Source organism: Zeus faber (genome assembly GCF_960531495.2).
Source record: "Zeus faber genome assembly, chromosome: 1".
NCBI lineage: Eukaryota > Metazoa > Chordata > Actinopteri > Zeiformes > Zeidae > Zeus > Zeus faber.
The window spans coordinates 53,278,339-53,294,943 of record NC_137193.1 but is presented as its reverse complement, the minus strand read 5'-3'; the positions used below and the strand labels follow the sequence as shown (position 1 = coordinate 53,294,943).

General features: G+C 41.4%; 1 protein-coding gene across 2 annotated transcripts; it reads left to right on the top strand.

Moving 5' to 3' along the window:
• Positions 1–9,665: 9,665 nt before the first annotated feature.
• Positions 9,666–16,302, top strand: klhl26 (kelch-like family member 26; the record flags this gene model as incomplete). Of its 2 annotated transcripts, none has more annotated exons than XM_080011911.1 (3): positions 9,666–9,768; positions 11,359–11,541; positions 11,772–16,302. In XM_080011911.1, 3 exons carry the CDS (start codon positions 9,719–9,721, stop codon positions 13,351–13,353), a joined length of 1,815 nt encoding a protein of 604 aa, XP_079868037.1. In that variant the 3' UTR covers positions 13,354–16,302. The 2 variants fall into 2 exon arrangements, with proteins under 2 accessions (XP_079868037.1, XP_079868036.1); XM_080011910.1 differs by having other exon boundaries at positions 9,688–9,768; positions 11,342–11,541.
• Positions 16,303–16,605: the final 303 nt, after the last annotated feature.

The window sequence follows — 16,605 nt, the reverse complement described above, 5'->3', positions numbered from 1 at the left end:
CCTGGACAGGGCCAATAAGAAAAATGCCCAAAGCAGCCTGCGGTCCACTGAGTACAGCACGTACCTGACGTACTCTGCAGTCAACATTTCTATCATCACCATCAACACAGCAGGAAAATCTTCTCCAACGCATTTTCATTTACCAGACAAATGGACCAACGATTTGAAAGGTTTGTGTGTATGCTTGTGTTTAAAACTGATGGCGAATAAGTGTGTATGGGGAAATGAATACGTGTGTGTGTGTGTGTGTGTGTGTGTGTGTGTGTGTGTGTGTGTGTGTGTGTGTGTCTGTCTGTGTGTCTGTGTGTCTGTGTGTCTGTGTACTGTGTGTGTGTGTGTGTCTGTGGTTTCCTGAATAGGTATGGCCCCATTTCAGCTGCATCTTTGAGAAGACACTTGTTTGAGATAGATTTTTGAATCATGCATCGGCTTAAAAAAAATATCTGTGTCTTGCATATTTTCCCAAATTCAGCTTGTGATGGCCCAATTCTCCACGGAAAAGTCCCCAAACACACTTGTCTACAGTGGTATGAATACCAGGATGAGACCAACAGACCGCATACAGTGAACACTTTAAAAGCGAAGGAGGGGTATAAAAAGATGAAAAAAAGTAAGTTAACCAAAGTAATGAAAACACATAATAATATTATGACAGTATAACATTCAAACAAGAAAAAAAAAATTTGAATCTGATGTTAGGCCAAAAGCGCATGTGCATGTCTGTTCAGAAAACTAAAAAGTCAGCAAATCAGATAATTTTAGGTTTATTATACAACATAAGGACAACATTAGGACAACATAACACAACCAAACAAAACCTATAGATTGGCTGGTAACATATCAGTTATATATCGGTTATGCATATTTCAGTATTTCAGTAATCAGCATTAAATCATTAGGTTTTATATCACTAACAAACCTTCCACTGTGGCTTTATATTAGAGGGTCGTTCTAGATTGTACAGAACAGAACTTAAATGCTAATAAAGTTATATCTTGTTTTGTCACAGAGATGAAGGACTACGTTCGCTACGTTTACCTAGAACACATATGTGTAGACGAGATGATTCCACAGACCAAGAATATGTGTCTGTTGTATAAAAAGGAGGGTGGTAAGTATGTCACCATGGAACCTACTGAGGTGTGTGAAGACAAATTGCTTCCTGTAGACAAGGTGAACGATAGTGAAAATGGTCTATAATAATAATAATAATAATAATAATAATAATAATAATAATAATAATAATAAAAGTAATTAATATAGCTGCAGGCAGCAATATACAGGGTTAATCGCGTTAGGTATGTATTACAGTTTCCTGGGTTCTCTGAAACGCAGCGCGATTTTCCAAGCCACACTGGCCGCACTGGCTCCCCCGGTCTGTCGTCTCATGGTTGCTCGTCAACAACTATGTAGCCTACACGGCGCAACTCTCCTGTCCTTAAAACAACCGTCCATGTTTGGCTGTAAACCAGAACTTCACATTGTTATAACTCACTGTGTTGTCTGTGGAAATAGAGCTGCACTCTCGGTGAAGGACAGGTGAGCGTTTTGTGCCGTGTCGGGCAATGATGACGCACAGCAGTGACGGAAACGTGACCGTTGACGCATTTGATTGTGGTTCAACAATGACGGAGTGACATAATGACGCGGCGATGACATTCTGGGATTACTTGTGCTTTTCCGGGTCCTAGTTTTCTGATGAGTCTCGAGTCTATGAAATGCGTCGTGGACTCCTACAGTTTGCATGTGCGGGCTTCCTCGAATCCCGCAAAGTAAGGAGGGCCACAAAGCCGCATCTAACACAAGGTTAGATGCGAATAGAATGTCTTCCTTTTGCGCCAAAACGCGCAAAAGAGATAAAAGATCAAACAAAAGACCCTACCAACGTCTACCAGGTAAGAGGATACACACACACACACACACACACACCTACGCACACACAGTTGGTAGCCACTACAGAGCGATGGAGTCTGCACTACCTAGCTCGAACGCATGGACGTTCGGAGCCACAACATATACATTATAACGAATTGGATGATGATGTCACAGAGCGTCTTACTCAACAAACTCATCTCTCTTCACCACCCTACTGGAAGGATTTGATCCTTGGAGTGTCGGCGTGTACGAATATTGGGCTACTTCCGGTCAAATTTCATCGGTTTTTCCAAATTCCGGCTCTGTATATGGATTGATATGGATGAAACTTGAACCACGAGATGTCTGAGGCATCCCGGTTCTAACAAGACCTCAACCGTGTCCATGGTCGTGTTCCAGACACTTTTAGCCCGAAAAAGGAGGAGAGTCAAGGAGAATAATAATGAAAACTATAGCTGTGGTCAGCAACACGGGGGGTCCAGTTTGGTCGTGTTGGGTGAGTTTTACAGTTTCAGATTTCACGATTTTCCGTTGAATGTTTATGTTGAATGCCGAATTGGCTACCCTGGTCTGTCGTCTCCTGGTCGCTTGTCAACCACTATGCGGTCTACACAGCGCAACCCTCCTGTCTTTAAAACAACTGTCCATGTTTGCCTGTAAACCAGAACTTCTCATTGTTATAACTCACCGTGCTGTCTGTGGAAATAGAGCTGCACTCTCAGTGACGGGTGGCCGTTTGGTGCCGTGTTGGGCGCGTCATTTATTTCTTTCGTTTTTTCCTTGGATTACATTTGCAGTAAGTACGTTTCCATGAAATACAAAAAACGTTGTGGTATTTCTGTGAGTAATTACCATTGCACAGCTTCTATTTTTCCGACGCCTCGCTGAATCTTGAACGCATAACTCAGTCCCACATTTCAATGGTTTTGAGTGAACGCAGCGACAACTTTCTAAGGACTCCTTTTTATTGTATTTTTCATTAACCCGGCAAAGTTATGTGGACCACAGATTTAAAATATCAATCCAACAGATCTACTGACATCTACCAGGTAAGAAGCTATATAAATGCACACGTAAATTGACAGTTTGGTAATGTCCATGCTGACCACGGTCCAACTGGACATTCTCAATTACAATCTGTAGATTTAGAGTAAATAATATGATGACGTCATAAAGCGTCTAACTGTAAATCTCATCTCATAAATCTTCATTTTAGAACGAGCCGTGCGACATGTCAGTTAACCAAGAGCAGCTGAATATTTGGGGTCAAAGTTGTCAAAGTTTTTCACTTATATCTGCTCCGCTGTGGATCGATTTGGATTACATTTAAGCCATTCCTTGTGAAATACTGGTTTGAACGATTCTCTGTGATTAAATGCTGTGTTGTTTGGAGCAGATCGAGGGACCCTCTCCTACTGGTTTACATTTTGGAGTCTCCGAACTGATAAAATGAGCCTCTTAACACTGACAGATATGGCGAATTAACACTTAAATTGAAAGTTTTCTCAGTAGTGTTTTTCTCACAGTATTTTTCTTCACTACTTTTTTTTCAAATATTGTGACTGACTGACCTTGAGGACTGGATTTTTTGAGACAGTTGCTTATTTTCTCTCCCAGACTTTTGGCTATTTTCCGGCATCTGGAACAATAACAAAAACAAGCTTTGTAATTACTTTGCATTATAATAGTAAAACATACATGTGACTTCATAAACCTAAAAAATAAACGTTTGTTTTAATTAGTACTCCATTGTATTTTTTCTGTTAATAATCTTCAATTGGAAAATTCAGTTGAATAGATTACTTGTCTATATTGTAATGCAGACAAATTTATTGGACTTTTTCATTTGTTATTAGAATTATTATGGAATAACTTGTCAATGCTTAACACTTTCTGCCTTTTCATTTAAGTTTTCTATGTTTAGCTGTAGGAAACTGTTTATACATGAAGCTTCTTTAACAAAAACGTTTGTTTTACTTAAACGAAACCTTGTCATTGTTATCACTTACCTTGTTGTGTGGAAGTACATGTAGAGTCACAGTATGACAGGTGACGTTTGGTCAATTATGAGGTATTTACGTAGCTTTATGTATTGACAGAGATTTACAATAATAGTCAGACTTACGTTATTTCGGTGGTGAGGCTTTATTCCTTGAATTACATTTTCAATAAGTAACGTTGTGGTATTTCTGTGACTAATTACCAAATTACGGCTTCTATTTTTCCGATGCCTCGCTTGATTTTTCAACACTCACTCGTAAAGTCGAGTGGACTCAACTTGATGAAGAGACAAGTTTTTGTGGACTACTATTTTTGGTATTTTTTCATGAAAGTAATGGGCACTACGGAGATAAAACATCAATCAAACAAATCCATAGACATTTACAAGGTAAGGAGGTACATAAACATATACATAGTCGCCTAGTTTGTCATCTCTAACCACTACAGAGCGACAGGAGTCTACACCGCACACTGGACACGGTGCCAATGTAAATTCTGAATCCGAACCTGCACATATAATAAATAGTATAATGACGTCATAAAGCGCATTACTTTAAATATCATCTTGTTTATTTTGTTTAAGAATGTTGGCGTGTCGGTCAAGCACGACCACCTGGTTACTTGGGGTCAAATTTGGTCCGTTTTTCATTCATTTCTGCTCCGTATGTGGATCGATTTGAATGAAACTTAAACCACGAGATCTTTGTGACATACCAGTTTATACATCATCTTGACCGTGTTCATAACTTCTGTCATTGTTGTGTTTCAGATACTTTTAGCCCTGTTGTAGATGGATAGATAGATTTGGAATTTGATGACTTTGACCCTGTCTATGATTTTGGTCAAATTTGGTTGGTCTTTTACTAATTTCCGCTCCATGTGTGGATCGATTTGAATGAAAGTTGTAGCACGTGACATACCGGTTCAAACGAGACATAACCATGTTCGTAACTTCTTCTGTTCTTCTGTTTCAAATAGTTTTAGCTTGAAAAATTCTAGGACTTTTTTCTGAGCAATTACAATCAGTCAACCTAATAATAATACTACAAAAAAATAATTATAATAATAATATATAATAATTATAATAATATTTATTATTATTACTCTTATTGTTATTATCTGTATTATTGTTATGTTATTATTATTATAATGATATATTTTTATAGTATAATTTGAATTGAATATGGACTACATTTAATTTAATCTCATTATATAATATTATTCTATTAATATAATAATTTAATAATATTATTATTGTTGTGATCAATAATATGAACATAAATATTTATAGAAATACTACTACTACTACTACTCCTAATAATAATTATTATTATTATAACAATAATAAGGATAATAATAATAAGTATCTTCAAATTTGTAGCCTATATTTCATTCCAGAGAAGTAAGACTATTGTGTAATTGTTTCCCCAGTTATCCATATCAAGCCCCAGAAGTTCATTGCTTTTGGTGTGACTGAGAACTCTCTGGAGCTGTCGTGGGAATCCATTCCTACTGCGGAGCGGAGAGGCTTCCTCACAGATTACTTCATCTGCAGCACCGAAACCAACTCACAAGACCAGGATCAGCGACAAGGTGCACGTTCCTATGAAAGCTATGAGAAAGGACCGTTTTATTAGTTAGTAGGTACAGTAGTTTCCAACATTAGGCTGGCCTCTTTTTTTAGCATTAATTCTTTATTTTTTTAACAGCCTGTGAATCCTACCATGAGAGGCAAGTGAAGATTTGCCACAAACACATAATTCTCATAAATCTCAACAGAGTGCCACAATGTGACAGGATCACAAACTTATTTTCATCTTAAAAACCTGAAGCCCGGGACGAGGTACAACATAAGTCTCGCTGGAGTGACTAAAGCGGGTGTTGGACTCAAAACCGTTCTAATTTGCATCACAGGATCGGCAAAAAATGTGAACGGTATGAGAGAGTTTTCAGAGTCATATCTTGTGACATACCACTTCAAAAATATAGGCTGTAATAGTATTGTATGGTGAATTGTGTGTGATTTTCTGTTTTCCTTTCCATTAGTGTGGATAAGTCTCGGCCTGATGATGATTTTCTTTTTAACTTCAGCCATGTGCCCCTTTATTATAAAAAGGTAAGCTTCATTTTTTATCTATTTATATATATATATATATATATATATATATATATATATATATAAATATATATATATATATATATATATGTATACACACACACACACACACACACACACACACACACACACACACACACACACACACACACACACACACTTAGTTAATCGCTCTGGGGAAAAATAGTTCTCTGCATTTACACATCCTAGTATCTGAAGTAACTAGGAGCAGTGGGCTGCCATGTAGCCATGCCCAAGAAGCAGTTATGTCAGGGTGTATACTGGCAACAGAACCCAAATGCAGACATGGGAGGCAGACAAGGTTTTAACAGAGTTATCATCATAGACTGGGAATGTAGAGGCTCAGGTGAATTCAGGTAAAATAGGCGGACAGACTGGCAGAGGACTGGTAGATCCGAAACAGGTTCACGTAAGGGGAACAGGTGACCGGTAGGGACCAGAACAGGGGGAGTAGCAGCATGGTCGATATTTGAAACGAGCTGGCACCAGAGATAGGGAACAGCAGAGCTTAAACGCAGGCCTGGACCCGAGCAGAGGATAGAGATAGGGAGAGAGGGGGAAATAGAGACGACACACACTCACATCAGAACTGAAAATAAAAGAAAACCACACTCACACGGTTGAGCAGGCTAAGCAGGCGGTGTGAAGCGTCTTGCTCAAGGACACTTCAGCATGCAACCAGGGATTGAACCAGCAACCTTCCAATCACAGGAGAACACGCTGCACCTCCTGTGCCATTTTGCCCCTCATAATGACTGCATTTTTGAACAATTGGGAGTTGATGGATGCATCATGTTAATCAGCCTTTATCTCTATCGGTTATTGATTATTTGTGACTGTTGATTTTCTGTTCTCAAACCTCAGATTGAAAATCATCATCTTCCCTCCCGTGCCCAAACCGGTCATTCCTCCTTCGGGCAGCCATCTACCAAAGCATCTGGTAACACAAAGAGATTGAATTCTCACCGGTGATGCAGACATTGTCTGCTTTTGTGGAGAAAGCGAGCTCTTCCGCCTGCTCTCATTTTACATTACATTACATTACATTTAGTCATTTAGCAGACGCTTTTATCCAAAGCGACTTACAATTATTCAAACACCGACGGACGCAGCCATCAGGAGCAATTAGGGGTTAAGTGTCTTGCTCAAGGACACTACAGCATGCTAGCAGGAGGAGCCTGGGATCGAACCAGCAAACTTTAGATCACTAGACCACCAGCTCTACCGCCTGAGCTACCATCCCCATTTTCACTCATTTCCTTTCGAATACAGCTTTTTTTCTTCCATTCTTGTTTTGAACTCCCTGCTTCACACTTTTCCACCTGCCAGCTACATTAGTATGCGGGGGCACAGAGCGATGTGCTGCTGATTGTGGGAGGGAGATACTGCAGATGCAATGCTGTAGTTGATTTGTTAAGGGAGTAAGGTTTTTGGAAACGGGGCCGAAAAAAAATGAGGAGAAAAAAAATAAAATAAAGAAGCAGCGTGCAGGATGATGGTGGTCAATAACACAGCAGCGCAGCACTAACTGTCATGGCAACGTCCCCAAAATCTAATAAGACACCAAACAAGGAGGCGTCACATGTCGCGTCAGCTGAATTTACAGAACAAAGAGTGTAAATGTGACCAAAGATTATAGTCTACCATCTATCTAGGCAATCACTTGAAATACAACAACTCTGTCCCACAGTAGTGAGAATAACAGAACTTTGTAGTACAAATACAATACAACACATACAACACCCCCATGTTGATGATCATTTTGCCGATGACTATTTAGTGCTTTCATAGGATATTGACACAGAAGAAATATCTCAGACATGCTCAGTCATGTAGATATTATGACCAAACAGATGCAGGAATTAATTAGAATAGTACATGAAAACTGCACTACTTAAATTTACATTTAACCCAGACGATAACTGGTCTCACATTAGACATTGATATTACATTTATATAACATTGATAGTACATTGATATTATATTGATATATCGCCCAGCCCTAATACTACTTTTCCTTTTTTCTTCACACCTGTACGTCTCTATTCTTCAAGTCCTCAACACGCCCTTTGTCTGTGTGGTGCAGGAGATGCTGGAGGTGAACGAGGACATAGACGAGGTGACTTTTCACCTGCAGCAGCTACAAGGAGAGCACGTCCAAACTCCCGTGGAGCCGGAGCAGATCACCATGCTCGCAGAGGAGTGCCACGCCAACGATAACAGCGGAGGACAGGGAGAAGAAGAAGAGGAAGAAGAAGAAGAGGAAGAGGAAGAGGAAGAGGACGAACATCTGAGGATGCTGAGAGGCTCCGTCGCTCCCGCAGGAACTTTCCCCGAACCCTTCATTTCTATCTACAAGTGTCAGGGGTTGAGGAATTTCTCGGACTTGGAGAGGGCTGATTTCGGGGAGGGAGACGCCGAGGTTCCGCTGCCGGTGTACAGGAACGGTTCGGTTTTCGATATGAACGCGGACGCCGCCGAAGACCAGTGAAACCCAAAGTCAAAGGGCCGGGCGTCGCTGCCGCGTGGTCTCGAGTCTCTGTGGGAACGACGCCCAGTGTAAAAAGACGGTGGATGTGGTTGCTTAGCACAGAGGAATTGAGAAAAAAACAAAAAACAAAAAAAAAACGATTGAAAGGTTTGAAGTGTCAAGTGGTGAGCGTGTTTCAGGAAGTAGTCAGCAACAACAACAAAAAAAAGGTGTACCCTAAATGAAGCCGCAATACTAGGTAGTTGCTTTTTCATAACTGAACTGGATTCGATTACTGCTTCTGGTACATTTCAAACTCAGATTTTAACTTCAATGACTGGTATCTCACATTACCTTTTTTTTTTTTTGCTGGTATATTAAGGATAGACAGGCAGGATCCGAGCGACACCATCAACAGCAGGGACATTTAGTGTTTAATCCGTCTAATCTATTGTCTTCACCGCATTGAGATTAAGATCAAATCTGTTCGAAGCTCGCCCAGCGTCTTGGGATCCGATGTGTTTTGCGTGCAACCAGACTGCGGTTGACAATCAACAGATCAACGTTGATGAGGTTAAAAATATCTGTTGTGATATCACTGCCTCCTACTCTGTGATGTGTAGGTTGAGTAAAAACGTCTCATTGAGAAAGACACGTTCCGCCGCATATTCTGTTTGGTTTATTTTTTAGGAAGTTAAAAGTTTTTTGGTTTTGTTTTTTTTTTTCCCAAAAAATTAAAAAAATCCAAAACAATTTTTATTATTATTATTATTATTATTATTATTATTATTATTATTATTTTAACTCGCCTCATTTGATTAAATTGTACAAAAATATTTTGAAATTCACTTTATGATTAAAACCGGTTATACATCCTGCAGCTAAAGAGCTCCTGAGTTTCAGAGTTTCAAGGACACTGTGCGTTCTGGAGCCCGGTTTAATCAGATTAGTAGCAGGTGGGTCGACGGGCCTGGCCACTCCAGCGACGCCCAACTCACGAATCATCTCAAAGGTTCGCTACGAACGACTCTTCGGCGACTCCGGCACCGCTACGCCCGGCCCGGTCCCCCGTTGTCGCTCTGCGGGGAGAGCCCGTGTCCGTTTCTCGGCTCCGGCGGGGCGGAAAGGCCGCTTCGCCGCGCGCGTCGTGAACCGTGGATGCGGCGCGTACGCCCGTGTGACCTTCTGGGTTAGACGTTCGAAAATGCCCTATGCGTGCGCCGGGCTAGAAGAAGATGGCGGAGTCGGACGGAGGGAGTTTCACCTCGAGCCATCCCCAAATCAGGTGAGAATTGGGGCGGGGGGGGGGTTAGACAGTCTCCTCAACACATATCGCTGCCGGTTAGTCGTTAGTCGTTACTCCGATGCGTTGTCTGTCGCTTTGGAGGTATTTTAATATGCATCACCAAGTCTTACTCGGACATTGTGTGTACGTCTGCTCGCGGACGATTCGCCTCTTTTCAAGCGAGCCTGGCGTTCCGGAATCACTCCAGCGAGAGAGTCGTCTGTGTGTCCGTTTCGTTCGCTGCTCGCCAACGCGATTCGCGCACGACCGGGGCGACGTGCCCGCGGCTTCGGCGTCGAAAGGCGGCCGCGGCAGGTGGCGTTGAGCGCGATTGATTCCCACTTTGGATTCCACCCATATAAATGTTCATGGCGGAAGGGAATTGCCCTCGTGATTCACACGCAAAAGATTCGAGCGAACCCCATCAGTGGGGAGAGAAAAAAAAAAACAAAAAAACCCCAAAACGAATAAGGTTTGAGTCCCTGGTTTTCGCTACCGAGAGTCGAGTCTTTCACCGCGGACCCGCTCCGAGGTCGCTGCGTGTGCCGGTGTTCGCGCAGGGAGTCGCCTCCATCCGCACCGAGAAACCGAAACCGCTGCTCGGGTCAATGGAAAGCGCCGCTATTCGGTGTCGCCGCTGTTGTTCATTGAGACCAAGGTCAACCAGACGTGCAACCCAATACCGAACACCAACCCCTTCCACTGAGCACATCATTCCTTTAACCATGTATGCGTTGTTAGGTCAGTATGTTCTTCGAAATGGAAAAAACACCTTTCTAATTAATGATATTTATGATATTTTTCTTCATGATCTTATTTGAAGACTTTTAAAGTAATTATCTCAAAGGGAAGTAGCAGCTAAGTGTGCCCCTATGGTTTATATATATGCGTGTGTGTATGTATGTATATGTATATTTACACACACACACACACACACACACACACACACACACACCCTCAAGGGGCTTTAATGATCCAAAAGGACAGTTTGATAGCGCCTCCTCTCCCTAAATCTTAAAGTGTTTATCCATAAAATCCTCGGTGTTGGGTGAATTACACTAGTCCCACAATTAAATTCAAAACTATAAATGATTTTTTTTTTTAGACTTTCTTTTCTGGAAAGTATACCGTCTCTTTTTTTTTCCCCCTTGGTCACTTGAGATGGTGGGAATATCTTTTCAGCCGAGGGTGCTGTTATCTTTTGTGAATGTTAATTGATATTGACGGTTTAATGGCCACAACTAGCTGCACTGGTTTATCAAATTCCCCACGGCTGCATTTCACTTCTTGAGTGTGTCCGATCAGTGCATTCTTGCTGGGAAAGGCGGACCCCGTCACCAACAACAAAAACAGCACATACAGGATCCCATACATAATGCATTTATATTGAATTGCTGATTCTTTCAAAGTGTCCACTAATAAAAGTTTCAAATATTGGATTCTTTTGACAAAATAAAATGGATAACCACTTCAAGACTAGGACAGAATAATTCCCCAATACTTCCCGTACAAATGCTAGATACATATTTCAGGGACCCTGGTTTAAAAACCTAGGTTTCACTGAAGGTAATAGTTTTTCTTTCCTTTCAGTATGGCTAACAAGAACAGCACCCTGCGTTGTACATTCTCAGCCCCCAGCCATAGTGCCACTCTTCTGCAGGGCTTGTCGGCCCTCCGAGCCCGGGGTCAGCTGCTGGACGTGGTTCTGGCTGTCAACGAGGAGCGCTTTGAGGTCCACAAAGCGGTGCTGGCCTCCTGCAGTGACTACTTCAGGTTTCGTTTGTGTAAAAAAAAAAACCTATACATTGGCCCATATACACTTTAGTTTACACATTTAGCTGACAACCTCAGCAAGAGAACCTGACTTTGGGAATTTTATGAAACAATCTCGCATTGATGTTTTGATGGTATTAACCTCAAAAATTCAACTGAATTCACATTTATAAATGAATTATACTAGTTTGCAAATTCATTTTGACCAACCTTTGTTTCTTGTATTGCAGAGCAATGTTTACCGGAGGTATGAGAGAGTCAAACCAAGACACGATTGAACTACGGGGCTTGTCGGCCAGGGGGCTCAAACACATCATTGATTTTGCCTACAGTGCAGAGGTCACTCTAGACCTAGACTGCATTCAGGATGTCCTGGGAGCGGCTGTTTTTCTCCAGATGGTCCCTGTTGTGGAGCTCTGTGAGGAATTTCTCAAGTCTGCAATGAGTGTAGAGACCTGCCTGAACATTGGCCAGATGGCAACTACCTTTAACCTGTCTTCTCTGAAGGAGTCAGTGGATGCCTTCACATTCCGCCACTTCCTCCAGATCGCTGCAGAGGAGGACTTCCTGCACATCCCGATGGAGCGACTGGTCTTCTTTCTCAAGAGCAACAAGCTTAAGAACTGCAATGAAATTGACCTCTTCCACGCTGCCATCCGATGGCTCCGGCATGATGGGTCCCGCCGGGCCCAGGCCAATGTTGTCCTCTGCCACGTGCGCTTCCCACTCATGCGCTCATCAGAGCTGGTGGACAGTGTCCAAACGGTGGACATCATGGTAGAGGACGTTTTGTGCCGGCAGTATCTACTTGAGGCTTTCAATTACCAGATTCTTCCATTCCGCCAACACGAGATGCAGTCCCCGAGGACACTAATTCGTTCGGATGTTATGTCTCTCATCACCTTTGGTGGGACGCCCTACACAGACAACGATCGCACTGTGAGTACCAAGGTGTATTATCTCCCTGATATTACTTCTCGTCAGTTCAAAGAACTGACCGAGATGGAGTCAGGTGGCAGCCACGCATGTGTTGCTGTACTGGATAACTTTGTCTATGTTGTGGGCGGACAGCACTTACAGTATCGTAGCGGTGAGGGGGCAATAGACAGCTGCTTTCGCTACGACCCGCACCTGAACCAATGGCTGCGAATTCTGTCCATGCAAGAAGGACGTATTCAGTTCCAGCTTGATGTGCTACGCGGACAACTGTATGCCACGGGAGGGCGTAACCGATCTGGCAGCCTATCATCTGTGGAGTGCTACTGCCCAAAGAAGAATGAATGGACTTATGTGGAGCCATTAAAACGCAGAATTTGGGGTCACGCTGGGACTTCCTGTGGAGACAAGCTCTACATCTCAGGGGGTTATGGAGTTTCCTTGGAGGACAAGAAAACTCTTCATTGCTATGATCCCACGTCCGACCAGTGGGACTTCAGAGCACCCATGAATGAGCCCAGAGTTCTCCACGCCATGATTAGCACCAAAGAGCGGGTTTACGCCCTCGGTGGTCGCATGGATCATGTCGATCGATGTTTTGACGTGCTGGCAGTCGAATATTACATTCCCCAGAATGACCAGTGGACCACCATTAGTCCCATGCGTGCGGGGCAGTCTGAGGCAGGCTGCTGCCTAATGGACAACAAGATCTATATTGTTGGAGGCTACAACTGGCACCTGAACAATGTCACAAGCATTGTGCAGGTATACAACACAGAGACGGATGAGTGGGAGAGGGATTTACACTTCCCGGAATCCTTTGCTGGCATTGCCTGTACGCCCATCATTCTTCCACAAACTACCACGCAGCGCTAGGTATTCGACCTGGTGACGAAATGTGGTGTCCATGTTCCACGCGGTAGCACTTAACTTTTCACAGGCTAGTGTAGTCTTGGGTTTAATTTGTTAGTTTGGATGTAGTTGAAGCAATGACCATTACTGTACAACAGGGGTGGTTATTTTTTTGTCCCATGAGCGTGGTGGAATTCCTCTAAGTGAATTTACCCGAATATTAAGGTCAGACGATTCAATAAAGCAGAGACGGAGCGTGGAACGTTCATACTCAGGGACGGGATGGCTTAAGCACAGATTACGACAGTTAATCCACGTTTTCCCATTAAAAGAAGTTCACTTAAAATGGGCTTTCAAAAAGTGTATTGAAATCAGATGTAGTTTGGAGCACAGTTGAAAAATGGTCACTGGTGAGAGAGGATCTGTATTCTGACCTATTGAATTGGTTCAGCATCAGTGAAGACACAGCTTTTACAATGAAATAATCCCACGGCACACACAGCTATCATAAAAACATCCACAAACATGTGCTGGTGTTATCATGATGGCCTTGTAGTCACTTTCAGTGGTAAACGAGCCTGTTTTGATGAGCACAAGAGCTGGTACCATGGCTGGAATCGATGAATTATTACAGCCTTACAATTGTGATCCTGCAACACAGGACCTCATGATTTTCATTATTTATTGCTTTTAAGTGGAGTTTAAAAAAATGTTCTCTCTCACGGCATAGCGATTGGAAAAACACTGCACTAAACCACTCGGTTTAAAGGTGATGCAACAGAAATAATGTTCCACCGAACCTGCTTCCTGTTTTACAATTCTTTCATGTAAATACAAGTGCACTAACTTTCTGTTAGAAGTCCATTAAACTAGGTCAAGGACTTCAGTCAACACTTGTATTGCTGTCAAAATCAGAGATGAAACATGATCATCATGTCATTTTCTATTGTTTTAAAAATACTAAATATTGTATGAAAAAATGGAACAGAGACATATCCGCTGCACGTTTAATCTGGTATGAAGCTGCTTTCAGAGGCAGCACTTGCTGGTTGATAACAGGAGCCTTTCCCAGGCCTCCCAACTCATTCACAAAAGGTATTCGCACAGCACAGTGCAACAAACTTCTGCAACATAATAAACACATTTTATAAAATTGTTAGTATTACATTGTTAGTAAAGGCCGAATTGTTTGTATTATACTATTGACATAGAATTTAATTACTGGTCTGTATACATTTTCTACTTTATCATGAAACTTTTTCAAGCAAACTGGACCTCAATGGCCAAGCTACTGTGTCCCAGTTAACATATTTATTTACATTATCATTGAACAATTTTTTGAGGTTTAATGTATAAATGGCGCATCATACAGTAATTTGTGAGTATGTATATAAAAATGAGTTTGTATATATAAATGGGTTTGAATATTATATAGATAAACCAAATCATTAGTCCTAATTGAAAACAATGTTTTTTAAGCTATCTTCTATCCTTCAAAAGTTCTCGTTTTAATTTATGATTATATTTGTCAGACAAATTGATTTTTTTCAAGTGGCTGATTGGTGGTGATTTTTTTTCCTATATTCCTTTCAAGAGGTGATACTGTTTTTGCTGTGCAAAGTTCTTACGCTGATGATGCACTGGACAGCATTTAGGGCAATTTCGCTGGGCAACATTGCAGTAAAAACCACCACTGAAATGAAGGATGACAAGTTAATGTCCAAGTTTTGGCTGATGAGTTGCCCCTAAAACATGTTCTGCCCGTACTTCCGATGAATGTTGCCTATTGAGTATTGTCCCCAAAGTTGTCCAGGTAAGTGTATCACAAGCCGAACAGATCTCACCCTCTAAATGCTAGACATATTGATTGTACAAGGGTTGACACGTTGAGATTGTTTTTGTTGTTGTTGTTTTTGGAGGGTCATTTTTGAAGCTATACTTTAATTGTTGAACCTTTCTAGAGTTCTCACAACACAGTGTTTGTATGATGTGTTTAGAAAAACACCACAAAACCATTTTTTTTTACCATTGATACTGTATGATAATCCAGGCTGCTTGAAAGTACACTTTGAGAATCTTTGTGCAGATAAAGTAACTGTCATTGGGGAGTCGTTCGGTAAACAGACTGAATGCGCTCACGGAATGACTGCTCACTTCTTCAAACTACTTCTATGACTTTCGGTGTCTACTACGCTTCTGTTGTATGTGAACCACGTGTTATTTCTTGCAAACACTTCATATATGCTTATTTATTTACACTTACATGGAACTTTAATGAGTTCAACCTTGTCTGAGTAGGAGCTTGTATTTTTGCAAATTGATTATTTGCAAGATGAGCAATGGGCTATTGTTGTTTTCATCACAAGACAATGTAAAATACGTTGTCAGCATGACAATGTATTTTTTTTAATGTTGATTGCATTGCTGCACTTCACACAGTAGTAACATGTAAAATTATTTGTCTGAGTCTGCTGCTAACTGTACAGAGATATAGTCCATGTTACTGTGGTGGGCTCACACTTCCAAGGAAATCAACGTTTGAACGGATTCGCCCATTTTCAAAGTCACCGGTTTGCCTTAGTGTGTCTCATTTTGTCTGACCAATAAAAAAAAGCACATGTCTTTGAAGTGCATTATAAAGTAATCAACCAATCAAAAGAGACTGTGGCGTTTCTGTACATTTCTGTGTCATTAAAGGTGTTTCTTGTATTTAAATGTCACTCAGGTGTTAATGTTTCACATAATTTAAGTATCCCCAGAAATCTGAAGACAATTGTCTTTTCCCCCTACTTATACTGAAAGGACAATGTGTTTTCTGGACAGATATACTGTATCCCACATCATTGCTATTTATTGGGTATAACATGTGAGACTTCCGCTTTAATATCGACCGATACAAATTATTATACATATAATTCTACCCTAAAGTAACAGAAAAGAGAATAACATCAGATCATCTTGACACGCGCTCGTACTCCTTTCCATGTAGAATGTCAGTGCATCATTTAATCCATGCTTGCATAAAGTGACCATGTTGAAAAACATTAGTCTCCGGACTCTTTAATTAGAAATGACCGAATTGAACATTCATATTCTCAGCCCAGACGGCAAAGTGCATCAGAATATACGCAATAACATCTACACACAATTTTCACGGGGAGGACCTTCCCACCTCCAAGTTGATCTCTTCACATTTCAAATGTTTTCCACAGCCCCGTAACCACCAAATAACATTTTGACACAATGTTGAGAGAGAGATAATATATATTATACGCA